General features: G+C 38.9%; 3 protein-coding genes across 4 annotated transcripts in view; 1 reads left to right on the forward strand and 2 right to left on the reverse strand.

Annotated features, from left to right (window-relative positions):
- The first annotated feature begins 112 nt into the window (after nt 1–112).
- LOC139948653 (D-beta-hydroxybutyrate dehydrogenase, mitochondrial-like) lies at nt 113–2,632 on the forward strand. The gene is made up of 4 exons (XM_071946869.1): nt 113–561; nt 941–1,093; nt 1,713–1,877; nt 2,279–2,632. The coding sequence occupies exons 1-4, from the start codon at nt 144–146 to the stop codon at nt 2,626–2,628; spliced, it is 1,086 nt and encodes a 361-aa protein (XP_071802970.1). The 5' UTR covers nt 113–143; the 3' UTR covers nt 2,629–2,632.
- Nucleotides 2,633–2,694: 62 nt separating this feature from the next.
- On the reverse strand, nt 2,695–12,043 carry LOC139948644 (acyl-coenzyme A amino acid N-acyltransferase 1-like). The gene is made up of 10 exons (XM_071946857.1): nt 11,519–12,043; nt 10,280–10,404; nt 8,523–8,780; nt 7,949–8,118; nt 6,999–7,115; nt 6,253–6,335; nt 5,406–5,514; nt 4,905–5,112; nt 4,268–4,415; nt 2,695–3,833 (listed from the first exon to the last, which is right to left on the reverse strand). Exons 1-9 carry the CDS (start codon nt 11,656–11,658, stop codon nt 4,297–4,299), a joined length of 1,329 nt encoding a protein of 442 aa, XP_071802958.1. The 5' UTR covers nt 11,659–12,043; the 3' UTR covers nt 2,695–3,833; nt 4,268–4,296.
- Nucleotides 12,044–12,893: 850 nt separating this feature from the next.
- LOC139948660 (protein unc-79 homolog) overlaps nt 12,894–26,404 on the reverse strand; it is a 51,628-nt gene continuing 38,117 nt past the window's right edge. For both annotated transcript variants that reach the window (XM_071946892.1, XM_071946883.1), the window contains 15 exons: nt 25,954–26,366; nt 24,981–25,121; nt 24,535–24,573; nt 23,835–23,950; nt 23,610–23,695; nt 22,805–22,972; nt 22,173–22,352; nt 21,365–21,652; nt 20,459–20,640; nt 19,341–19,506; nt 18,704–18,787; nt 17,568–17,708; nt 17,088–17,165; nt 16,729–16,773; nt 12,894–16,121 (listed from right to left, as the gene is read on the reverse strand). In XM_071946892.1, the coding sequence (XP_071802993.1) occupies nt 15,939–16,121; nt 16,729–16,773; nt 17,088–17,165; nt 17,568–17,708; nt 18,704–18,787; nt 19,341–19,506; nt 20,459–20,640; nt 21,365–21,652; nt 22,173–22,352; nt 22,805–22,972; nt 23,610–23,695; nt 23,835–23,950; nt 24,535–24,573; nt 24,981–25,121; nt 25,954–26,366 (2,310 nt within the window). In that variant the 3' untranslated portion in view covers nt 12,894–15,938. The remainder of the gene's footprint in view (nt 16,122–16,728; nt 16,774–17,087; nt 17,166–17,567; nt 17,709–18,703; nt 18,788–19,340; nt 19,507–20,458; nt 20,641–21,364; nt 21,653–22,172; nt 22,353–22,804; nt 22,973–23,609; nt 23,696–23,834; nt 23,951–24,534; nt 24,574–24,980; nt 25,122–25,953; nt 26,367–26,404) is intronic.

Raw genomic sequence — 26,404 nt, forward strand, 5'->3', positions numbered from 1 at the left:
CTATGCTTGACTTCATGTTATCGCAATTGTTGGGTCTGAAGTTTGACCCGTTTTGATAAATTCATAGACTGGATTATCTAGAAGACCACCACATAGCTTGGCAATACACACAGGTTGGTGAACTACTCGAATATTGTTGTAAAATGTGGGCTCTACGATGTATCATATTTCTGGCGAGCTTGTACATCCTCATAAATTACATCGTACCTCTCATTGAGCGGGAGATAGCTTCACGGTGTTTTACTTGGATCTTATCGGTCGTCTTAGCCTATGCCGTCTCGAGCCGTTTCAGCACGGGCGGGAGAATCGACACCGTCCGGGGCAAGGCGGTACTCGTGACGGGTTGCGACACGGGGATCGGAAACGCTCTGGCCAGGCACCTCGATCGGCTGGGGTTCCGGGTGTTTGCTGGGTGCCTGTTTGCGGATAGGGGTGAGGCAAGTAAGCTTGATGAGGAAAGTTCTGATAGGCTGAAGGTGGTTCAGTTGGATGTGACCAGTGACCAACAGGTCGCTGATGCAGTGGCGTCTATTGGAGAGACTCTATCATCAACTGGAGATGGTAGGTTTCAAATGGGCACATGGTTTTGTTTTAGCATTGTCTAGTTCTTGCAGAGTCTTTCTATTGACATTCAAGCAATGATGGTGAGTAATCATTGACAGTTTTGAGTGGTATGAATAAGGTTTTTTAATGCCGACTGGGATGGGATACTGACACCGCGGGTGCTTAAAAAAAAAAAAAAAAAAGAAATCATTGAACATCCCATTTACCTCTGAACGTGGCACTTCCAAACAATCCTATTAATTTTAGGGGCAAAGCAAGTTTGACACAATCTCCGGGGGGGGGGGGGGGTAGATGCCGACGACCATCAAGCCGAAATCTGGGCCGAGCCAAACATTATTTTATAAACATGTTTGTCTTTTCGTCCTGATAATAACAGTCTTGTGGGGTGTTGTGAACAACGCTGGAACAGCCTGCTTTGGTTTCATGGAGTGGGTACCCCTCAAGAGGTACAAACAACTGGCCGAGGTGAACCTATGGGGGATGATACGCGTTACCAAGGCAGCATTGCCTCTCATCAGAAAATCTAAAGGTAAAAGTGTAAAACTGTAAAAGTTGTAATTTGTTTGTTTGTTTGTTTGTTTGTTTGTTTGTTTGTTTGTTTGTTTGTTTGTTTGTTTGTTTGTTTGTTTGTTTGAATGTTTGTTGAGGTGTTGAGGTTTGTCTCATGGGGTGTTTGCTTAGATGATCATTCCGTCAAAGGACGGCAGAGCTCTCACAAACACTAAGCTGGCAACAGCCAATATTTCCCATAGCATGGAGGAAGTTTGGATGCTCCTACAAACATTATCTTGGCGATTCGGGGAAAAAACACAACCTTATGATTGTAAGTCCTACAGCACCGTCATCGCGGAACTCGATTCTAGAGAATTTGTGATGGTGGTACGCACCGCCCCTCCCTTGGCATCAATTAATGTGTCTGCATTTTGTAGGCTTGGAATAGCAGGAATATTTTTGGATACGGGTATATTTGTAGAATAGAAAGGGATAGGGTGGGGTCTATCTCTGCACCCCCATCCCTCACCAGGTATGGTTTTTTAAGAGTCTACATTTACTCTTCAATACCATGAAACCCTTTCCAGATTTTTTTTTTATACAAAGGTTAATTTTAAAATAATTCACAAAATCATTTCAAACTCAACCATTTATAGGCCGTGTGGTGAACATGAGTAGTATGCTAGGCCGTTACAGCCCGCCCTCCAGTTCGGCATACAGTATCACCAAGTATGGCGTCCAAGCTCTCACCGATTGTCTACGCGGGGAATTGTACACGTTTGGTATCAACGCTGTCATCATTGAGCCTGGGAACTTCTCGGGTAAGAATTTAAATTTGGTTTAAGGCTTGACAATAATTATAATTATCAGTGTAAAATGTTGCGCAAAATATTTATTTGTAAAAGGCATTTGCCCATGTCGACTCCGGAGTTTTTATGGGTGGCGCTGTGATTTTTTAGGCATGGTCATGGACAAATATCAACCGAGGGGAGCGCTGTCTCGTTCTTGATAATTTTGATTTTAAAAAGTAGCATACCCTTAAATTTTATATAAATTTTGCGAGATTTTCTTCGGAAAATAATAAGCCACAAACAATAGGACTACGCCTTCTATAAACAAAACAGGGAAGTCTTGCACCAAGACTACATTTATACCCGGTACTGAAGACGCAATATTTCTAGAGGACTGATGGAGTGTTACTGTTCATCTTGTGTCTTTGCAGGTTCTTCAGCCATGTTTACGAAACAGTTCATGCTAAATGATCAAGATAAATTATGGAGTGAGACACCTGAATACGTCAAAGAAGCCTATGGTGAGGAATTCTTCACTGGCGCCAAAACTAGTATCGTCTCTTTCAGTCAAGGGTCGTCAACCTCGAGCCTTGACCCTGTAATGGATGCCTGCGAGCACGCCCTCACCGACAAGAATCCACGTGCAAGATATTTCCCGGGCAATTTGATTTCCAAGTTGTCCGTGTGGTACAATTGTTATCTGCCCTCTTCCGTCTCCGACTTGGCCTATCAAATGTATTTTATATATTTAGGACGTACAATAAAAGGAAAGCAATGTTAGATGACAGTGACGTCATAAGAGCATCATTGCCTGTGGGACAGTGCCACTTTTGTCACTCATGCTATAGTTCTTCAAACCTATGTTGTGAAACATATACTTTGAATTTTGTAATGACTTCTTTTTTATTGGTACAACCTTTTAACTTCAATGTCGTAAAAGAAAAAGCAATTGTTACAACTATTGCTATTTCCAAATGCTGAAAGCAGTGTGTTACCAGAGACGAGCCATGTTGCTTGGGTGGCAAATTTAAAAACATGATTTGCAAGACAATAACGATTACCAAAATAGTCAAATAATTTGATTTGCATGTCAGTTTACTTTCACATTCTGTACAAATAAAAATGTTGAACAAATTTGTCAGACTTTTTTTTAATTGATATGTTATTTTGATATTCTTAGAAAATTTTCCCTATGAAAAATACATATTGTTGGTGCATCAGCTGAAAGTTACATTTATCAACATGAATAACATGACACGATCATATCATATAAATACAAATTTATGCATTTTAACAGAACATCGCTGGCTGAAATCTGGGTTTTCCATTTCACCATGTGATAATATTTGCGACAATAAACTCATAAGTAGGCATCCACTATTAATGTTGTATGTTAGGCCTATGGGTGCTGAGAAAACTTTGAATAATAGGCCTAACACCGAAACAATTTTATAGTGTTTTAAAATGTTATACTCTTTAATTTATCAATAATTACAGCTCAAGAAAAAACACCAATACTAGTACTACATGTATTATGCCTTGAACACCCAGCAGGGTGGATATGTGCGCATTACAAGTCTGTATATAATTAAAAAATTATCATCTATAATATATATATATATCTTTTTAAATTATGCTTCAGCTAACATTTTGCAATCTTTCAAATAAAAAAGTACTTATTTGCATAACTTGCAGTTTTTTGCATCACTTTTTTTTATGGCAGGAATGGTTTTCGTGATGGTACATTACACAGGTCAACATCTCATGTGTACCTTCCATGTCACATCAGTCTTTCAGACTGTTTTTTTTTACCAATTGAGGGCGCTTTCCACAGTGATTTTTCCTGGTATCACTGTACAGTTTTATCTCATTCTGACTACCTGCTTGTTGTTTTCTTGTATATCAATGGCCAGATAAAATAATAAAACAAATATTGTTTTATTGATTCATCGCAGCCCGCAAATTAGGTTCGCACAAGTCCTCAACCTGTCGGTAAAAACAAAACACCTGTGATTTACTCTTTGACACTAATTGCAAGGAATGTCACTGCATCATTTTGGAAAAATATTCATGAAGATGATACCATTCCCAGTTTAGACATCTGCAGAATAAAATGACATAAAATGATAAAACAAATCAACAGAATAAAACATAATATAGTTTTCATATCAAGAGTCCAAACAGTGAATACATGTGATATTTTCCCCACTATTTTCTTGCATCTCCGCTGACAAATTCGGCTCAAACTTCCACATGTTTGTTGTTTATGTTTGATCACATAAAGTGTGGATACTGGTCTTTTACAATAACCAATATTGTCCACATGCTTTATGTATACATGTAGGGCCTACATGTGGATCCAAGTATGCGGGAAAACACACTACAATAAGTACACTTATCTCTGCCTTGCAGCAATATACCTTTTTTCTTGAAATGTCCAATGCAGGATTTACAGCTTTGAGTTGTTAAGACCGCAGTGTCTTCGTAGACATGATATAATCTTTGGCCACATGTCCTCCATTGCTCTGATGTTTCCAATGGCTGTTCCTCCATGCTCACCTACTACAGCTGTATTAGAGTGAATTTCAGAATACCACATGTGTGTGAGGGCAGCTCAAGAGAAAAGATCCAAAATACACAAACAAGACCAGCAACATTGTGGTGTGAACATCTTAATCATTGTTCACTGTGTATATGTTTTAAAAGCACTCATCACAGAGCTAAAATGAACAGTCTCGACACAAACCTGAACAAAGTGTGTCGTCACAACCCAAATCTGAGCCTAGGAGTCTAATCTCTCTCCCCAACACCCCCAAACGATAGAATTACTGAAATATTGCTCCAACAACACCAAATTTATTCGGTTTTTGCCCTGAAAATCTGTGCCAACAGTGTTTAGAAATACAACTTCATGGGGGACAGCAAGTCTATAATTCTGGGTAAAGAATACAATAAAATTATGCACCAATATAACAGGTAAGCACCATCATGGTAAACCAGAATAACTTCCCTCCCAATCATTCCAAGTCAACTTCCATAACTGACGACTTCTCTTACCGGAAGCCGGTGACCAAAACCTGCTGCCAACAGGTGCCCATGGTATCTCTAGGAGATGTCCAGCTTCAGGGTAGCTCAGGAGCTGATAGTTAGAGCATCCGTACCGTTCGAGTCTCTCGATATTCTTCTTGGCATAGAAGCAGCTGTCCCAAGCCCCTTCGCCTTCACCAACGATGAACAGATACTTGCATTTTGGATTATTTTCCACCTATGGTAAGTTTTTGGTGACATGGGTAGATTAATTTTCAACCTTGCAAATAAGATTTGTTCAAAAATTTTTAAAATATTTGTTTCAGATTTAGTGTTTCAGATTTATGTACATTATACAGAGTAGGGAGGGGATTTTTTTGCACTTTTGCTGCTCGAGATTTGGGGTTACTAATTTGATGATTTTGATGAAAATACTATGGCAAGTTTTGCTGTTTTTTCAACGAGTGCTGGTCTTTCTTATAACTTGGCCTAGAAATCAACATTACAATGACAAAAAACAAATGACCCTACCTTTAAAATGGAACCATGTTCATCAGGTACTTTGTACAAGGCCTTCCAGCAATGAAACATATCATATAAACCTTTCACCTCTGTTTCTCTTAAAAATCTATCGTCAAAGCTGCAAGTGACAGGGGGAGGGATGGGTGTAGGGGAGGAGAAGGGGAGGAGAAGGGGATGAAAGGAAAGGTTTACATGTGGACTTGGTAATAACTCTTAAAATGAATGCCAATAAAAACTTACTTTGTTAGACAGAAGTTACAGCAGCAGCTATACTAATAAAGCATTTTGAGAAACATTTCACTTTGAAGTAATGTGGTTTAAAAAGTTTATTCTTAGAAGCGTTACTGGCTGTAACGTCTCTCAGATTGTGTATTGCAATTACAAAATGTTGCTCCAGTTTTTTTGCGGTTTTTAAAAAAAATGCAACCACCTTTTATAATGCTGTTTTTCCTGACTACACAGGAAACACAGGCTTTAGTATTCACTTAGGCAAGAATGCACTGAAGTGTTCATATTCCTGTATGTCTGTTAAAAATAACTATTACTTTTGTTCCTAAAGGGGGCGCCAGTGGGAACAAAATGGTAACAAACTGGGTGAGTGCTGGGCACGGGAGAAACAAATTTGAAGATCATGTTTGGACTGGGATTAAAATGTTAATTGCTGCTAACAACAAAAAGTTGTCAAGCACAACAAAATTATGCTTACCAGAATAATCATTACCAGCTAAAATAATATGTCACATGTACCAAATGTAACCGCACCCTGCTTATTTTTGCTTAGCAGAAAAATGTACAGCAACATTTTCTACTGAAGCAGCTATATGGAATTTGGCCCTGGTCAGTTGAAAATACATACCCATAATACGGAATCTCCACTCCATTCAGTGTCATTGAGAATGTCATAGCATGGGATCCATTAATACTGATTGCGGCATTGACCTAGACATAAAATGACAACAAAATCATCACAACCAAATTTCTTTGACACCTTCTCAAACATGACAACCTTATTGGACCAGAAACTTCCCAGGGCATGTGTAAGTCAAGAAAACAGCATTTTATAAGAATTCCAAGTTCCAGCTGTCTTACTTTGATGACACGGTATAAGTTAGCAGAATGAGCCACACAAAGTTCTTTGGAAAAAAATACATTATTTTCACCGTTTGCACAACAAATTTGTGACCAACAGAACAAACTCAGAATGTTAGTTGCTTGTTGTTGATGTATTTAAGGAAAACGAAGATGGTATGAAGATTACTCTTCGAAAAAAAAAATAGATCCCTTGGAGAGCGTCCACATACGTTGGCGCACGTTAACTCATTGTTCTGTCATTGCAGCTACTAATGGTGTTTTATGCATTATCCCCCCCCCCCCCCACCCCCCCCCCTAAGTTGGTCTAGTTAAATTGGTCACCAATGTCTGCAATTCAACCTTGAGGTGTTGACAGAACTGATGATCCATTGCATGATAAACTGAATTTGCAGCTCCAGTGGTAAGGGGAGCCGTAGCAGCCTTTTCATGGAAAAGGGGCAAGGTAGAAGTAGAAGTACAAATCCCTTTCACAAACAAAAGTCTCTGCACTTAACTAAATAGTTTATGTACCTTTTCAGGGAAAAGTGCAGCCATTTGTAGAGAAAGATTGGCCCCTGCAGAGGTGCCCAGCGTTCCTATTCCTCCTGGTTTCACATATGGCTGGTCACATACCCAATCTATTGCATCCTGAAAACACAAAAATAGAGGAATACAACTGAAATTATCTTGTCTGAAATGTCATAATCTTCAATTGAATCCAGTCTTTTGCTCTCTCTCACTCTCTCTCTCCTTTGTAAGGAAAGTCTGTCCCAAACCAATAATCAGGCCAAAGTTTATATCTGGTTTCATTGCCATTAAATGAGTGAAAATATTTTCATTCCCCAAAGACAAGAATGAAAATTTTTCCCAAGGACAGGATGCCAGTCCATCGCATGTTACTCTCAAGCTCTTGTCTTGTACCCATTTGTACTCCTGGATGGAGAGAAGCAATTATGACAAAGTGCCTTTCTCACGGGCACAAGTGTTGCACGGAAGTGTCGTGGCCGAGCGGTTAAGAGCATCAAATTCAAACTCTGGTGTTTCTGATCAGCAGAGTGTGGGTTCAAATCCCCAGCCGTGGCACTCGTGTCCTTAAGCAAGACACTTTACCATTGCTTCGTCCTTCGGATGGGACGTAAAGCCGTAGGTCCCATGTGTTGCATGTAAAAGAACCCAGTGCACTTATCGAAAAGAGAAGGGGTTCGCCCCGGTGGTCCTGGTTGTGGCTGCTTCATGCGCCGTAGCACCTTGTAAACCCTTATAAGGTGCTACATAATTGGGTCTCAGAATCCATCACTGCAATAACCTATCTTTCTGAAAGTTTGTATATACTCAGCGCCTTGGGTACCTTGTTTGGTATATACGTGCGCTATATAAGACTTCAATATTATTATTACTATAACTAGTGTGACATGTAGATTACCCCCCCCCCCCCCCCAAATGTAAATACGGTAAAACATTCACATAGATTGTCTCCATACCCTGAAATATTCCGCTTCTACCATCCAAAGTTCCTTCGGCAGGTCTCTGTAGTTGAAGTAGGGCAGAGCATAGCAAGCAAAGCCATGAGAAGCCAACATGGCGGCACGGATCTCAATCAATCCTCCGCTTGTACCAAACATGTCAATCACACCAGGAAATGGCCCAGGTCCTGAGGAAATATTCAAGATGACAACAATATTGAGAAAAAATTTTACATAGCAGGAGCATAAATATTTTCCAATAACATTAAAGGCACACAGTTATGTGTCATATCCAAATATTTAATTAGGATAATCAAAAATCCCAATGATGCGCCCTCACTCTTTAACAAGTCCCATTTCACAAGTTATTTAGTATTTCTTTCAAGATAATCTGACGCAAGTGTTAAACAAAAACAATGCCTATATGTAAATGGAATAAGTTTCTTTTTTGAAAACATTGGAACTCTGTCAAAGCTTTTAAATTTTTTTACTCTAGTTATTATTTTAACTAAACAAAAACATTTTTTTAAATGGGGGCCGTACATGGGGGCGCATGACATCAATTGAGGGGGGGGGGGCTATAAACACTAACCTTTGGGTTTAAATAAAGCTCCCCTCAGCCGTCCACTTTCCACTTCAATCCTCTCTACGTCCTTGCCCATGTACCATCTCTCTGTAACAGCAGTAGCTTCTGGTTCCTTAGTCTGTAAGGCCGCAGCATCAAGATGGCCATCGTACAATGACAGCTGAACTATCATTGGCTTTGTGGCATCCCTGTGGATATATCGAGATCCAAACCGCACCCCTGGAGAGGGCACCATGCTCCAGAACAGACCCATGGGTTCAGTTCCTGAAATGAGATCATCAATAAAAGTAAATACTGTGGTCAAGTGGTTAGATTGCAGGACTTTCAATCACAAGGTTGTGGGTTCGAATCCCTCAGCTCACTGTGGATTTCACAATCGTCTAGTTACTGAATCACAATTTATTTATTAGTGGGACTCACAAACCATTCAAACAAACAAACAATCAAACAAACAAACAAACAAATATCTGGTGGTCGGGTTCCCCTAGTGGTATAATTTCTTGTCTTGAATCTTTGGTACCCTAGGTTCAAATCCCACCGCCGTCAGGGCACTATTTTGATTGGGTTTTCAGTCCCTACCTGACTGGGGTTTCCTCCTACATCTAAAACTTTGCTAAATATTGTGACTAAGTTCAATTTTCTGAGAATTCTTGGATTCACATCAAAATTATTAATTGAAATGAAATGGGTTTTTTTTTTTCATTATAATTACAGCATAATACCAGGAGATACACCATCAATTAATCATGAGGCATCTAATTGCCTGGTGTTGCCTTTGTGAAGCATATTAGACCTGCGTGCCTAGTGAAAAAGCTGACAGACTAGTGAAACAAAAAGCTAAGTAATTCTGCTGGCTATTAAGTCACTAAAACATTAATGTTGGACACTGGAAAGCCTATCAAAATAAGCTGTCAATGAAAACACAAGTCCCTCTCCTAACCATCTATAAGATTAATATGTGGGATTGCAGGCAGGGTTCGAATTTGAGGATAAATGCCACAATTCTGCAGGGCATGTAACTCAACGTTTGCATCAGACAAGTAGTTATTTTACAAGCCCAGAATCTAAATAACTGTGAAAGAACTTTCCACAGATTGAATATGTAAACTGTATGTTTTTTAAACATGCAGTCGGATAAAATCTTTTTTTTAATTTGGCTGATGGGGAAGTTGGTGATACTCATTTAGAATTGAAATAAATTTATCCAGACTAAGTCAACATTTGAACACCACTTTACATATTGACAATACACATTAAAGGAACACGTTGCCTTGGATCGGTCGAGTTGGTCTTTGAAAAGCATTCATAACCGTTTTTTATAAAATGCATATGGGTAGAAAGATGTTGTAAAAGTAGAATACAATGATCCACACAAACATGCCACAAAATTGCACGGTTTTCCTTTTACCTTGTCGGCTAACACGGTCGGCCATTCATGGGAGTCAAGTTTTTGACTCCCATAATGGCTGACCGTGTTAGTTCGCACAGTAAAAGGAAAACCACGCAATTTCGAGGCAAATTTGTGTGAATCATTGTATTCGACTTTTAAAATATCTTTCCAACCATGCATTTTATAAAAAACAGTTACAAACGCTTTTTATAGACCAACTTGTCCGATCCAAGGCAACGTGTTCCTTTAAGGCATTGTTATTCAAATTGAATGCTAAGCCCACTGGCCTCGATCAAACCTGCAGTCATGAATCAAATAATTGAGTCCTGGATATCGATGGTTGCTAATATTATTTTGTTTTATTTGATCTTACCATTATATTCTCCACTCAATGAGGCCTGATCAGGAACAGAAACTTCTCCTTTGTTATCCGCTTTGTAATGAGCATGACTCTCAAATGTGTCGAAACCTTTATTAGTTTTCTTCTCGATAACAGATCTTGAAAGAAAGTTAACAATCTTAATTAAGTGTTAATCATACAATATTGAATTTGAGGGAAAGCAGGTCTTTAGTGGGTTGAGATATGGAGGTAGAATCAACCCTTGCTGTGTATGTTGTATAGACCCCTTGCATATAGGCCGCTAGTCAATGAGTTTGGACTCTTTATAGCTTTCAGTATAAATACGTAGCCCTATACTAGACACATATACAAAGGCATAGATGAGATTTCACAAATATAAAAATTCCCCACAAATGGCTTGCACATGCAGTCCTGGGTTCATTGGCAAGTACTCAGACTTTATATTAGCACCAAGGTCAAACCATGCATGACTCTCATCAGCTGATTGTATAGGTATTACTTTGACCTCATTGAGAGTGCTGGTTAAGCTTGTTGTATTGTTACGCATAGACATATTTATAGTATCTGGGGCACTATATACTCCCTTCATATTTGACATCAATATGAACCGTAGATGTCAAACAATTTTTTTTTAAAGTAAAGCGCCCTACCTGGGGTCTATTGTTACAGGTGTTTTGGAGTTTTCTTGCCCAGTGGAATTGCCAACAAAAATTATTTCCCTTAAATAAATAGCTCAAACAACTGTCATGCTTTTGTATTATTATTAATGTCACGTTAATTGCTGCTCAAATTTGTCCTTTGTGTTGTACGAGTTTTGCCTCTTTATTTCAATTAATTAACTTAGTAAACTAGTTACAGGTTTAAGTACGTAGGCCTATAATAAAAGGCACTGGACACGTAATTGGTAGATAGCATAAAACTTACTTGGTAGGTATCGAGCAATTGAGAACTGTTGATAGTTGTAAAAACATTGTGAGAAAAGACTCCTTCTTAAGTAAGTGTTTGGGGAGAAAGAGATAATTTCTCAATAAACTATTTTAATCTCTGATAGGGTGTTTTTCATTCATTATTTTCTTGCAACTTTGATGAACAAATTCACAGGTTTGTTACTTTATGCTAGGTTGGGGTACACCAAGTGAGAGTACTGGTGTCTGACAATTACCAAAGGTGTCTAGTGCCTTTCTAAACTTAGTAATATAAAATAAGTAGCCTTAATAAAGTACAATGACAAAACTTGAGCATAATCAGTACCTGATTGTGACAAGGCTGTTGGCTTCCATTCCAGTCGCTTTTATTGCTACTTGTTGATCAATCATTGAGGTAGACGGTGTCACTGAAAGCACCCTGGATTGAGCAAGCCTGCTCAGGTACCGTCGACTAGCCATCATCATCGTCTTGCTCCTTCCACCGGGGCTACCCCGCCTTGCTTTTTAACTCCGGCGACCGTAGTAGGGTCGAGCGGTCACGGCAGTAGCCTACACCATGGAGCCTACACCTGTTCGTTAAAAATGTCCTTCCTCCATGGGGTTTTAGTTTACAAAAACTTGTACACTGAGGCCTACCTTCGGTTCCTTGACAAGTGTAGAGAGCTGTTGATTTCTCGTCTTGCCTTTATATTGGAACACAGTTGAACACAATGTACCGGTACTTGTTTGCTTTTCCTTGAACCGGTGCGAGAGCTGGCAGCGTGCCGGGTGCAAGGTTCACCAACTTTGTGGCAGTAATAGCTCTCACCACGTTAATCCGCATACACTATAGTTCAATTCAACTCACTTTCAAACAGGAATCACTTGTGCTGTTGCTCCGAAGCATGACGTATAACGTGGGTTGTTGTTCCCACCCGAGACTAGCCCACCTTGTTGAGCTGTAAATGGCTCCGCTTTTAACATCGGTCTCACCTATGGTCTCACGCGACAGTGATGAGACCGATGTTAAAAGCGGAGCCATTTACAGCTCAACAAGGCGACAGTGATGAGACCGATGTAAAAAGCGGAACCATTTACAGCTCAACAAGGTGGGCTGACCCGAGACCACACCCACTCGCCACACCCACTCACCACACCCATGTCGCCACCACCTGCCAAACGTTTTTTTTTATTGGCCGAGGAGGGGTGGGCCATAACCAGTAATTGAGTAATTTTAAAGGGACACACCGGTTTTCTTTGGGAACTATGTTTGCTCATATCAATTAATCAGCCACTCAGAAAGCAAAATAAAACCATCAAATAATTATACAATTATAGAGTTATACATAAACATATATGTAAATTAATATATTGTATAGCCTTATATAGCATAGCTATATAAATATTATAACATATTTTATCTCATAGTGCTTCCAAATAGTGCTTCCAAATAGTGCTGCTTCTTCAAATCGTGAAAGGCATGTAAGCGCAAACTTTCAAGTATGCACACTATGCGCACTCCCATCCATCCTCTCTTCACTCTACAACCTCTGCCCACCAATTCAAACTTTTCATTTTTTTGCTTGTATGGGTGGAGAGTTAAAACTCCCCTCCCCAAGCGTTTAGCAATTAAGTGGCATGCGGGGGTAACAGTGCTAACAAAAAATACGTGAGCCTCTTTGTTAAATGTATACCTTTGCTTTATTCCAAAGCTGTACCTAGTGGTAATAAATACGTTATTAAATATATATAATTAACCAAAATGGTATTACACAATACATGTACATCTAAACTTTAGATAAATATTGTACTTGTAGTTTGTGAGGTACATAAAAATCATTCAGCTTTAACTTCTTGTTGGAAAAAAAACTGGGCCTAATATTATGGCTCTGCTCACTTTGAGTTTTGTACTTGTGATCACCATCCTTCATCCAAGTGCAAAGCTAGCTTCTGGAAACAAAGAATGCCTGGTAAAATGGAGTACACCTGCAAAACTTTCCTGCTTACCTTGAAATAAGCTTGCATAAGCATGGAATTACATGGGCTCAATTATCATAAAGCCTTTAAGCACAGAAAAGTAATGCTGAACAGAAAAAGGTTACCAGCCAAAATTACATTAAGTTGTCGTGACCTCTGACCAACTCAATTTTTGCTTAGCCCCTGCTTCTATAAGCTCCGATTATTTGCCTAAAGTAAGCATATCCATGAAATTAGGCCCTGTTTTGTGAGTCTCCATTGATTGTGAATCCTACATTGCCACTGCCACCTCTTGCAGTGTTTTCAATCAAATAAACACTTTTCGTCAAACCTTTTAAAGGCAGTGGACACTATTGGTAATTACTCAAAATAATTATTAGCATAAAACCTTACTTGGTAACGAGTATTGCGGAGCTGTTGATAGTATAAAACATTGTGAGATACGGCTCCCTCTGAAGTCACGTAGTTTTGAGGTCTCGAAATCAAGCATCTGAAAGCACACAACTTCGTGTGACAAGGGTGTTTTTTCTTTCATTATTACCTCGCAACTTCGACGACGACCAATTGAGCTCAAATTTTCACAGGTTCGTTACTTTATGTAAATGTTGAGATACACCAAGTGAGAAGACTGGTCTTTGACAATTACCAATAGTGTCCAATGTCTTTAACAAAAAATATAAATAAGCACATGCACAGCAGGAGCTATTATAATCAATTAGAGCAATAAATACTTGTAATAAACTTAACCCATACACTGAAACTGTATAAAGTTTAATATAAAGGCTTATACCTAACAAGGAATTAGTGTCTACATTAGGGATTATAAACATTAATGTGACCTGCAACCAATTGGTCTGTGAAGTATAATTCCTTCAAATAGTTCTCAAGATTTTAGTCACCATTTGCAGTAATAAACACTAGTTTAAGCTCAGAATAGAAATATAAAACTCAACCCTGGGAAAAAACAGTCACTCAAAGAAAAAACTAATCCATCTCTTAAAATTGAAACAGCTGATAAAAACTAAACCAGTGAAAATGTTGTTAAAATAAGGGATCACATCGTGTAGAAAATAGCCTATTGTTTATATTCAAGTATAATTTATGCACATGTTCAATATTAATTTGGAATATCAACTTATATATGTACCACAAAGGAAACTTGCCGGGTAAGCTCAAGTAAACTTTTTTTAAACAACACAAAATATCATTTTGAAGATGAACAATAAAAGATTTACTAGAGCACGATTTGAACCAACAACCTACGGTATAACGTGCCAGCGCTAGCCCTATGTTGGGGTCTCCCTATTTTGTCAATATTTTTGTTCTGGGTGTTATTTTTCAACAAGTCAAGGGGATTTTTAAACAGTTTCAGTTTATCCATCGGAACAATAAGTACCAGAACATGATAGTATAATAATCAATTAACAATAAGTCATTTCTTTGTCTCATAATTTATATCAGTAGTTAGACATCACAACTAAAATACTCCAAAAACATAAATAAAAGTCTAGCCAACAAATTGTTTGTTGGTTCGCTCCTGTGCTACATGTAGGAGGGTGTTTCTCCCTCTGGGAATATAAACCACTTTCAATCTCTGGCTGTACTCCATGGTGTATATGGGCCAATGTGGCTAGCTGCCAAAAGTCAACTTAACATGTATACAGCTCGACCAGGGTGCAGCAATTCAGCTTATCTTCTATAAGTAAGGATAATTATTCTCTGGAATAATAATACTATATAATAACCATTACACATAAAAATTTTAAAAAATCACTATCTGCAATACTGTCACCTTAATGATAAGATATGAAAACATTCAAAACAGTAAATTAAGTGAAAAATAAATCAATTACATAACTCTGTGCTATCATCACCTAAAACTTCATAAATATTTCATATTACACTCTGACACAGTTATCACAATAAAATAAATACCATATTAAGAATATTTCTTTAGTTTTAGCAGTTACTGTTTAAGATATAGCACAATTTTGTTATAATAAACTATACAGTACATCAATAAATAGCTGTAAGTTGTTATCATTATTTTATAAATATTTGGTTATACAGAAGATGATGATAAATAGTTGTATTTTTTTTACTGTGACCTTGACATTTGATCTGTTGAATTTAACTCGCTGACTTTGACCTTTTTCTCCCCAAAACAATCTATTCCAAAGGGCACACCCACCCAAGTTTCAAGTCCAAATTCCACTCTTAAACAAACTTACAGTTCAAATCCATATACATATACAACTCACCACTGTGGCCACAAGTTTCCACCTCAGATGAAATACACCTTCATCACAGTATCATCATGGCATGCAAATCCATGAGATAAAAACCATGACTGCATGCAAACAAAAATTAAAGTTTCCACCCTGTTTCCATGTTACAAATTTGTAAGCACTTGTAGGGCGCTTAGTACATGTGTGTCAAAATGCAATTTGTTTGATACATTCCGACTTCAAATTTAACATAGTCACCCAAACTTGTATATAGTTGCTCTATGACGTAATACTTGAACGCGCACATAGATTGGATAGACCACAAGCCTAATCACACAACTCCAGAGGTTGTAGCAACCAAATGCGTGGAAAAGATGGCATAACGTGATGAATCCAGATGGGAACGAGGTTTGAATATCTATTTCCTTACAAATACCTGTGACAGAAATGAGGATGATTTGGGGGAAATAGGCAGGCCCCTCTTTATATAATCACTACTACCGTGTAGGAATTTTGGGAGCCATACCAACATGGCCGCAGTGTTCTGTACTAACCAGGTCATCAGACGGTATAGAATTGAGCAGCGGCCGAAGACTGAATCTCAATTTGCCCCATCTTGAACTGAAGTCTCTTCAACCATTTCAAGAGCACCGAAGAATGATACGACGTCACCTCCCCTTTGGTCAGACTTGGTGGAGCCCAATTTTCACAGTTCTGTAGGCGTACCTGCAGGCTGCCTGGGAGCTAAACATTAGAAATGAGGGGTGAATTAAACGCAATGCAACCAAATTAAAGTACCTTATTTTTTGTCATGCCTGGAATTTCATCTTTGAGAGGGCAAGTCCATTTTCATTTTGCACAGGGATACTATGGGAAACATTGGACAGGGCACCAAGGCCAATACCAATGGTGGCCTTTATGTAAGATGGGTTAACCTAATTAAGTGAAGGGATTTGTTCAACATAGCAAACTTATTTAGTTCCAATTCAAGAGAATACCAAAAGTATTGACAATGTAGTTATCAACCATAAAAAATTAAAAAAATACTTATAGCAAATGTTCAAATCAATAGGTAAGACTGTGCAAGTCTTGTGCCCTTTTAAAGTTTTTTGTTTCTATTTTGGATTCCAACAGCCAGCTCTTGATCAAGAGAAGGAAAGAAAATCATGCATTTAATAACAATAATAATATTGAAGTCTTATATAGCGCACGTATCTACCAAACAAGGTACTCAAAGCGCTGAGTATATACAAACTTTCAGAAAGATAGGTTATTACAGTGATGGATTCTGAGACCCAATTATTTAGCACATTATAAGGGTTTACAAGGTGCTACATTTAAAATGCCTCACCTTGGATGGGTAACTGAACAGAATTGAAGTCCACATTGGAAATAGCTGCATGAAAGAAACAAGGAAAACAAATCCCAGATTAATTTTGCAACATTTATTTATTTGTCACTGAGATTTGACAAAACTATTATAATAGGGGGGAACACACACGGTCAGCTCAAACACTAATCCTCAAAGTGCCCAAGGAGGGATTTGAACTGGGTCACAGAGGTAGAAGGCAGGTTATCACTACACCAACCCTACCGCCCTAGAAAGATAAATTGACAGATAGACAAAATCTTTTCAATCCCGCACTGGGGAAATTTACACTGGCCTTGATTCTGGAAGTACAAACAAAAACACTTATTAATTGATTATACCTTGGTCAGGACGGATGAGTTACATTCCTGAAGTGCTTCCATCAGACTCAAGAAGTGAAGATTCACCATATCAGCAAGCTAGGAAAATAAACCATGGTAACGCATCATTCAAATGTTGGGTCATAAATTAGAAACTACTCCAAAAGTTAATGACCATACTTGGTGAGAAGCACTGAAGTTGTTGATATTGTCTGAACTATTTTAAGAAAGTAATACAGTTTGTGAACTCAATTTCTTCTTGATTGAAATGTTGTTAAATAAATTTCAGCAAAGATCACTTGTTGCCATTGTTGTTCGAGTAGGTCTGTAAAGAGCAGGAGATCACTTTTAATTTTGAATGTCGTCATATGGATGGCTGTAGTGTGTTACTGGAACGTATGTCCTTTTTAATTAGAAGGCTGCCCACCTTCACTGTACGTTTTTTTATTTTATGAAAACAGCGGTATTTCTCTAGTACTTTTTGTGATTAGTGATACTGACCACTTTAGAATGAGAGAGTAGTTGTAGTACACCGGGTGTGACCCGACACCAGAAGTCCATAACACTCATCATGGCTGCTGTATGCTGGTCACTCTGTGGTGCGCTTATAGATGCCATCTGCTCGCAGTACATTGTCCATAGCTGGCAAAAGAAAATGGTCGGTGTGAAATGCTTCGTTCGATAAACTAAACAAGGTCAGGGATTAGACTGGGCTGTTAACATCTTGGACCAAGACTAGTCAGCAGTTTGTTTCAGGAAAATTAACTTTCGAGAAATCCTCTGCCGAGGGCGAAACATCAAGCCATTAACTATTTGTTTCCATTTATACCATAGGTCTTTTTGGTTGGTAAGCCGTTACCAACAGATAATTATATTTTCTCATACAAGCCTTCGAGAAAAACTCTGCTGGGATCAAAACGTCATGCAATTACCTTTTTTTATTTGTTTAATTAAACTATCCATGTTCAATTACAATGAATCATAAATGTTTTAAACAGGATTGGTAATAAAAACCATAATTGTTTCATTTGCGTCTGAGATCTTATAATTATAAAATTCACACTAGAACCATTTTGTCAGTGAAATGTCTGTGGGGATTTCTTATCCACGTGACTCGGAAAGGTTTACAGTGCTTAAGAGATAAGGGTCTATGGAATAACTAAAAATGGGACTGTGCTTTTATATTTATATGTTTTTTAAGGGCATGGGTACTTTTTATAGGACACAAAACACAATGTCCACTGATTTTCATAAAACTTACATGGTTTGAAGATGATGGTGGAAGAAAGCTTTCCTTAGAATATTACTTGCCCAAGAATAACTTTAGCATGTAAAACGTATTCACACCACTTGTTTTGTGACATGGTTTTAATCATTTCTCAAAAACTACAGCACTGCACCTCAGCAATTAATATTTTAAGATAAGCTTTCTGTTACCATTATCTTCAAATTGTGTAAGTTTAATTTCAATCAGTAGACATTGTGCTTTGTGTTACAAATATTACCAATCCTTTAAATATTAAAAAAGGATTCTGATGAGCTTTATAGAAATTTGTTAAAACAAGGACAGAAACATTTGCACATAGAAATCATAGCCGGATACAGATTAGATAGAATGAAGCATCGTGTGCACTTACCTGGCATAGAATGAAGGCATGGAACAAAGATGACATGTGCAGAACCGACGCTTTGGATTGCTCAGCAAAACCAGCAAGGATAACCTAAAGAAAGGTGAATAAGGTTCATTTCATTTAGTATGGTTGTGACGCCAAGGACTCTCAAAAAAGCGGAGTTTTAGAAAACTCTGGGCTCAGCAAATTGTTGTGAAAAGTTGGGTTTGATAACAAACATTTCAAATTTCAGATGTTGATCTTGAGAGAAATCCTTGTTTTGTTTATTTATTTATTAGTTCTGGTTTTGAAGTCAATGATTTTCAGAAAGCAAACTAAATCACTGTGCTAGCAAAGAACCAAATGTAGAGAAGACAAGGAAAGAGGTTTCAATTTTAGATGAGATTTATTCAAGGGAAACCCATTCGGTCAGGTAAGGACTGAAAACCCAATCCAGTCGAAAGTAACTGCTGGTGTAGTTGATAAACTACTTCACCCGAGCAGACCAATCATAACAAAGAAATTGAAAGCTTACATCAATGCAAGTTTTTCCACTGAAGTTATTGAGTAAGACCAGTGCCTGTCTTTAGGGGACAAGTATAAGTTGACAGCTAAAACTACGGTTACGACCATTTCCAATGGTTTATCGTATAGTGGTACCAACCTGCACATGATCAGCGATGTGGTTACCAGCCTCCAGAGGAATGGGATGACAAATGATACCAGTCAGAGAAGAGTTTATAGGACATACAGCAGCATGAGTCAGGGAGCCCAGCAGTAACCACGACAACAGACGCACATGGGCAATGCAGTCAATAAACTCCTTAGGCCTGGAAGGTAAAAGGAAAAGAAAACAGTAATTAGTACATCTCAGGACGAGGAGCATTGGCAATGGGAGACTTTTGAGATGCTGGCAGCAGCAGACATTATGGTCCTTTTTTGCAGCTCTGAGCGTGTGCGCACATGCTCAGTACTGCATGCCTAGGTCTGAGCACGCACACTACTGGCGAGAACTGTGAAAAAGAACCTTCTAAAAGTCTCCCATTAATAACTAGTAGCAAATGTCTTTCTGCTTTCTTTCCTTTAACATGATATTTACCTCAAATCAAAAATGAAAGTACTCTAGTTTTCGGCAAAAACCTTATAATATGGTTAATCTATTTTAAAAAGAATCTAATACACTCAAGAGTCATCCAAGTCATGACACTGTAATGCTTCAAAACTGGCAAATTTTACAGAGCACACATCAACATCCAGTCACCGTCAGGGCTGGATTAACTGTTCCATAGGCCCAAAGGCACCAGTGTTTCAGTGGCCCTGTGTAATAGTGCTCTGCGGGCCCTAGGCACCAGTGTTAGAAGGCCCTTAGAGCACAAATGTTCCATAGGCCATAGGCACCAGTGTTCATAAGGCCATATGTACCAGTGAGCCATAGGACCTAGGCACCAGTGTTCCTTAGGCTCTAGGTACCAATGTTCCGTAGCCTACAGTGTATGTACCAGTGAGCTGTAGGACCTAGGCACCAGTGTTCCTTAGGCCCTAGGTACCAATGTTCAGTAGCCTAAAGTGTATGTACCAGTCAGCCATAGGACCTAGACACCAGTGTTCCTTAGGCCCTAGGTACCAATGTTCAGTAGCCTACAGTGTATGTACCAGTCAGCCATAGGACCTAGGCACCAGGGTTCTGTAGAACCTAGGCACAAAAGAATGACCCTTTCTCCTCTAACCTTCAAAAGGTTAAAACTAAACAAACTGATTCTGATTAGTGGTTTCTAGTCTCACCCCTGTTGGACAGCTGATGGTGGATGGTAGAGCCACGGTAGGTATCGATTGACGACAGACTTCCCTCCTTCACGTTGATTGTTACGAGTAAACTCCAAAGCAATGATCTGCGCTACTCCAGCCTTCAACTGACTCCCTAGAGTATCCTCATTCAGATTCTGAGAGCCACCTTTCATTTTGTCCTATCAAGGAGAAAGTTATTGTGATGTTAGAAAATAACATTGGTCCACTTAAAAGTAAAAAGTGTATTAGCGACCAAAGACACAATCATTTGTAGAGCTTTGTAAACCCTGGAAAAGGCACTTTACCAAAAGCTGTTAATACTAATGAGAATAATTATAATGAAAAAAGAATAACATGATAAAGCCATGAAGGGAGACTCAAATTTCACTCCCTCCAAAAACAAAAACAGAAAATAAGAAAATAAATTAAACAAACTTTAACTGAATGGTTAGTCAACCGCCTGGCAATTGTTATGGACAAAACTTCAAGAGGGGTACTTAAATATTAGTCAATACAATCAAAAATAGTCAAAAACGGAATTGACATTGATGTATAAAACAACAGAAGCTAAAAATCTGCAACTTTTCAATGGAATAACAAGCAACACATTTTGAAGAAAAAAACACAACAGGAAACCAGTGCACCCTATATAGCTACAAGACTGTGTCTCAAGACTGTGTCTCAAAAATAATTAACAAAATAACAATACTGATCACTGCTAATGCGCCACTTCTGTCATGGATGACACTACTGGACAACCAAATTTATTAATATTTTGTATACGTTATATCTTGAGATGAGTAGTATGAAATAAATGTTGACTTGATTGAATGAATGAATGAATGAACGAAAAGGCCAAAGCAATAATTTCCAAAACAAATTTTGAAATTAAAAACCACTTACCTTGACTTTAGTGAGTGTATGTAAATCCCCAACATACTCTATGGCATCAGTCAGGTACGTTTTCATACAATCAACTGCCAGACCACAGGACGATAACTCAGCGATGCAAGCATCCGAGATGTCGCCGTCTCCGACGAGGTTCCCAAAGTCGCTCATCTTGCCTCCCGCATCCAGACAAATGAACTGCACCAGCTGGATCAGATTGATGTCTGGAAGTGAGGACTTGAACTTGAGGGCATTGACCAGCTCCATAACGACGCAACGGGAGAATGACTGTCTCTCACGCTCCTAGAATATAGAGAAAGGAAATTGTACTCAAGCAAACTGCACAGCCATTATTTTAATTTCTTTTCATTTATTGTGGTTGTAAAGTAAGGGACTTTCAGAAAAGTGAACCTAATTTACTGTATACAAGTCAAAAGCACCATGGAGAGAAGATGAGGAAGGAAGTTTCAATTTTAAATGTTGGGGGATTACCGAAGAGAAAGATTAAAATCTCTTCCTGATTGTGTCAGGGGGGGGGCGCCAAGAGGTTGAAGCGGAGGAAAGACATCACTAATGCTCGATTTTTGCTTGTTGGGAAAAAAAGAGAGACTCAGGAAAGCTTTTCTTGTCTAAGTTCTGATAAACCCTCAACAAACAATTTCTTGGATCAAAACTTTCCAACTTCTCATAATAATAAATGTTCAGTTTTAGATGTGAAAGGAAAGCCTCAAATTGGGGGGAAAGCGTGAAAAAAGGCAGGAATCCAAAGCCCAATGATTGTTAGTGACATACGCATTAAGACAAGAACCAGGACGATGTATACCTTCATAAATATCCGGTTGCACAAGGAGCAGAGCTCAATGAGTAGCTTGAGTTTGAAGCGAGCTTTCTGGATGACGAAGCTTATGAGTTTACTCATAGGATCCAGTAAGGTGTTGAGTAACTTAGTGGCAGGACTCTTCAAGAGAACCAGCATGATGCGGCACAGATCATTGGTGTCACACTGTTGGAGAAATGGTTCAATAAACTTGATTTGGGATTGAAGAAAGAAAATATTACAAGAGCAGGATTAGAACCACTGGCATCCGGTTAAACGTGCCAGCACTCTACCAACTCAGCTAACTAGCTCTATGTTAGTGGTCTCCCTGTTTTGTCAATATCTTTGTTCGGAGTGCCAGTCAAAAGCCATTCAGCCTGTAACTGCCTTGTATCCAGGGTTCGCATCCAAGCTTTTAATACGACCAATTTCTCATTTCTGCATCAATAATAGCAAAAATTAATGAAGACTTGTTGTTCTCTTGCATTTCCTTACAAGTTGGAGGCGTGCTCTCGACAAAAATGCTTACCAAAGACATCTTCATCTAATAATTGAAACCCTTTCATGGTTATAAGCACCTCAAGGTGGTTGCCCATTATTTAAAAAAGGAATTTGTTTGAACTGCAGAAATGACTCACATTTTCAGGCAGGGCAAAAGCTATCTTCCTGAAGAAGACCTCAAAGAGAGGGACAATGTTAGACCATGCACTACTGCCCTCTAGTGGCAGGTTCTCCATGTATTCGGCAAGGTTCATCAAGACGATGAGGATGCGCAGCGAGGGCAGTGTCTTCTTCTCATTCAGACCCTGTTATAGGAAAGCAATATCTTTGTTTTAACAGCTGAGGGGTGACAATTAAGTTTTAATTTTAAAAAAACATTAATTTACTTTCAATGTCAACTTTAACAAATTAACAACAATCTATTTATAAATTTAATTTTACTTTCAAGAATTTTGTATTCAGGAAATTAGGAGATATGATTTTGTAGAAAAAAAGTCTTGGTTTAAGTTTTGTTCTTGTTTTCCATACCTGCAAGACTTCATAGTTGATACCAAATATGTTTTGGGGGAGAGTGATGGTGGGGAAGGGGTATTGTTTTAGTATGCATGCTGACCCCAAACAAGGCTAAAAGCCACTCTTGGTATGGGGCTGCAAGAGGAAGAAAAAATGAATGTGAAAAGAACTCTGGGGAGCTGAAGGGAGGAAGTTGATATTCCTCTTAAAAAGGTCTAGCATGTAGGATGGAGGGAAACATGCACCAGGCAAGGAGTTCTAAAGAGATGCAGTACGTGGAATAAAGCTGTTGGAATGGCTCATTGTTCTACGTCTCAGCGCATCAAGAAAGTATGGGTGAGAAGAAACAGAAAGACTGGTTTCACGCTAAAAAATTCTGATAGGAGGAACTAGGTTGAAATAGTGTATATATGTGTTAGGGTGTCATACCTCAAGCAAGAAGCTGATGGCATCGGTAGGTGTCAGCTCACTGAAATCAGTCAAAGCCACGACCATGGTCTTCCAAAACTCACCATCTGGAAACAAATTTAAAACAAAGATGGACAATAAGGTGCTTTGGGCTGGAGCGTCATCTTAAGAAGGCAGGCGTTAATTTGCTCATTATCAGTGGATATAGACAGAGGACCAGTCTATAGACAGACAAACTACTCTTACCTTCGACTCTGCTGAGAAAGAGTTGAGGGAAGATGCCGTTGGGGGCAAGTTGATGCAAGGTGCAGCGTAGAAACTGCTTAGCAACGGTGCAACAATGGCCGGGAGGACTTCCAAAGCTAGGCAGGATAAATAAGACATAAGACATAAGAAACTTTATTACTGATAATTATTGATTGCACAGAGATGTGAACATCCAGATTTTGTATAGATTAGACATAAACGTTTTATTTTTGTTTGTGAAATATTTTAGTGTTTATTCAAACAACTTTGAGTGAACAAAGAAATAACTTTACTAGAATAGGATTTTTTTAAAGCCATTATACACTTTTACAAACAACCTACAGGGTTTATAGAAGAGTTTGCAGTAACACCATGTAATAACAATCTCTAAATGAGTTGGGGTGGTTCTGAAAAGAACCGTTGGATTAACTCGACGTTTCGATCAGTATGCTCTGATCGTCTTCTGGAGAATTCCAGCATTCTCCAGAAGACGATCAGAGCATACTGATCGAAACGTCGAGTTAACCCAACGGTTCTTTTCAGAACCACCCCAACTCATTTAGAGATTGTTATTACATGGTGTTACCGCAAACTCTTCTATATCTTATCTCCACCATGCAAAGTTTCAAATCCTACCTACAGGGTTTACATAAAACCCGAAGGACTGGAAAAGAAGTGAGTAAAGCAGAACTGAATTTACCTTTCACTTTGCCACGGGAAAAATGCTGCATTTGCAATCCTAGAATAGAACAAGAAATTCCAATGAATGATGAAATCAAACCACACAAGATGTTCTGAATGTTTGTTCCATAAATAGCCAATAGGTAAAACAAAACAAATAAAGAATGAAAATAACCCATGGCTCCCACAGCAATTGTCGTGGTGCTCTGTGCTTTTGCTGTGGTGCCCTCTGCAAGGTTCCAATACCAACTAATACATTTTCACCAAAGAAGTGCACCTTACCAGAGGTAAATTGCTGTGCCCCTTCAAGAGACTGAGGTCAATATAAAAAAGCAGAGGAGATATTGAAAATTTAAAGCTAGTCCTAAGTTAGGACGAGTAACTAGTCAGGACGAGTAACTCTTCCTAACTCAAGATAAGACTAGTCCTAACTTCTTTTGTGAAATTCGCGTCTGGACTACCTACCTTGCCACAACTTGTAGCATCTCCAGCAGTAGAGGAGCGGCTAGCTCAGGGTCTCTATGTACTAGGGTAGATAGAACCACGATGGCTAGAGATACCGTATCGTCATCATATTCTTCAAGTAGAACACCACAGTCAGTACACCTGAAGAAAACACATCCCAAATTAATTTAGCTTTATATTCTGTTTGTATATATGATTTGTTTCCACTGTGCGCCACGCCCACTTGCCACGCCCACTCAACTAATTAACAGCTAACGGTCCATTGGTCTAGGTTTTCTTGGATGATTTATGCAAGAAAAAAAATGTAAGAATTGGACATGGTTTTAGCTGAATTAAAAGTTTCTGTCATAACAGATGTCTGGAATGATGAAATGAGTGACAAATGTGGAGTCGAAAGTGAAAACTTCAACTCCTCGAGAAAACAACTAAATAAACCAATGGTGCTCACCTTTTGATTGGCAGTGTGCCTCATGCCTTTGCACACCCAATTCTGAATCTACACACCCTACTTTATCTTGTGCTTACATAAAAGTATTCAAAGTGAGTAATTATGGACACCAGTTGTTCAATTTACAGCAAATTTGGACTAATCCCAAACTTCACATCAACACCCTGTCATTCATGAGCAAAGTTCTCAGAGTATTATAAGAATGGTGGAAGTAGGATTTGAAACTTGGCATTGTGGGGGTATAATTAGGTGAAGTTTGCAGTAGCACCATGTGTAAATCTCTTTTGAGTAGTATTGGTTCTGAAAAAAACCGGTGGTTGACAACTCAACGTTTTGATCAGTATGCTCTAACTGTCTTCAGGAGGATCCTATTAAAGACATACCTCAGAGCATACTGAAACGTTTGGGAGTTGTCAACCATCTGTTCTTTTCAGAACCAACACGACTCCAGAGAGATTCACACATGGTGCTACCGCAAACCTTACCTAAGAATGTTGAAGTGAATGCCATCAATCATACTATTACCTGGTCAGAGCCATGTAGTTCTTATCCTCATGATAACGCCTAGCAGCCGAGTACACACTGCTCTTCTTCTCAGGCGTCTTAGACTGATCTTTCAACTTCTGAGATCGCTTCTTCCCCTTCTCCTTGCTCTTTCTGGTCATGCCAGCCTTGGGAATACCGGAGTTGACGCCTCCTGCAGTTGCTGATAAATCTAGGGTGAGATCCCCTTGTTTGCCTCCGCCCAGCTTGTTGTCGATGCGCTGCGACAGGGCGTTGGAGGAGATGGTGGCCACACCCATCTTGCGCTGCTTCTTGGAGCGAAAGCGAGGTTGGAGTTTACTCTTCTCGAACGGGGAGAAGAAGGACTCTACTTTGGCCGTCATGAGCGTGGGCTCGAGGGCTTGGCGTTCCACCTTGGCTACTTCAGTCACAACCTAGGGGAGTACCAAACCAAAATGTTGTCATGACTCAT

This window comes from Asterias amurensis, chromosome 1 (genome assembly GCF_032118995.1).
Source record: "Asterias amurensis chromosome 1, ASM3211899v1".
Taxonomy (NCBI): Eukaryota; Metazoa; Echinodermata; class Asteroidea; order Forcipulatida; family Asteriidae; genus Asterias; species Asterias amurensis.

Excerpts from the sequence above, each read along its gene's own strand:
- LOC139948644 (XM_071946857.1), bottom strand. The coding sequence starts at position 11,658 with ATGATGATGGCTAGTCGACGGTACCTGAGCAGGCTTGCTCAATCCAGG. Across the intron at positions 8,119-8,522 it reads AGCTTTATTTAAACCCAAAG|GACCTGGGCCATTTCCTGGT; the intron begins GTTAGTGTTTAT and ends ATATTTCCTCAG. Across the intron at positions 7,116-7,948 it reads TAGAAGCGGAATATTTCAGG|GATGCAATAGATTGGGTATG; the intron begins GTATGGAGACAA and ends TTGTGTTTTCAG.
- LOC139948653 (XM_071946869.1), top strand. The coding sequence starts at position 144 with ATGTGGGCTCTACGATGTATCATATTTCTGGCGAGCTTGTACATCCTC. Across the intron at positions 562-940 it reads TCTATCATCAACTGGAGATG|TCTTGTGGGGTGTTGTGAAC; the intron begins GTAGGTTTCAAA and ends TGATAATAACAG. Across the intron at positions 1,094-1,712 it reads TCTCATCAGAAAATCTAAAG|GCCGTGTGGTGAACATGAGT; the intron begins GTAAAAGTGTAA and ends AACCATTTATAG.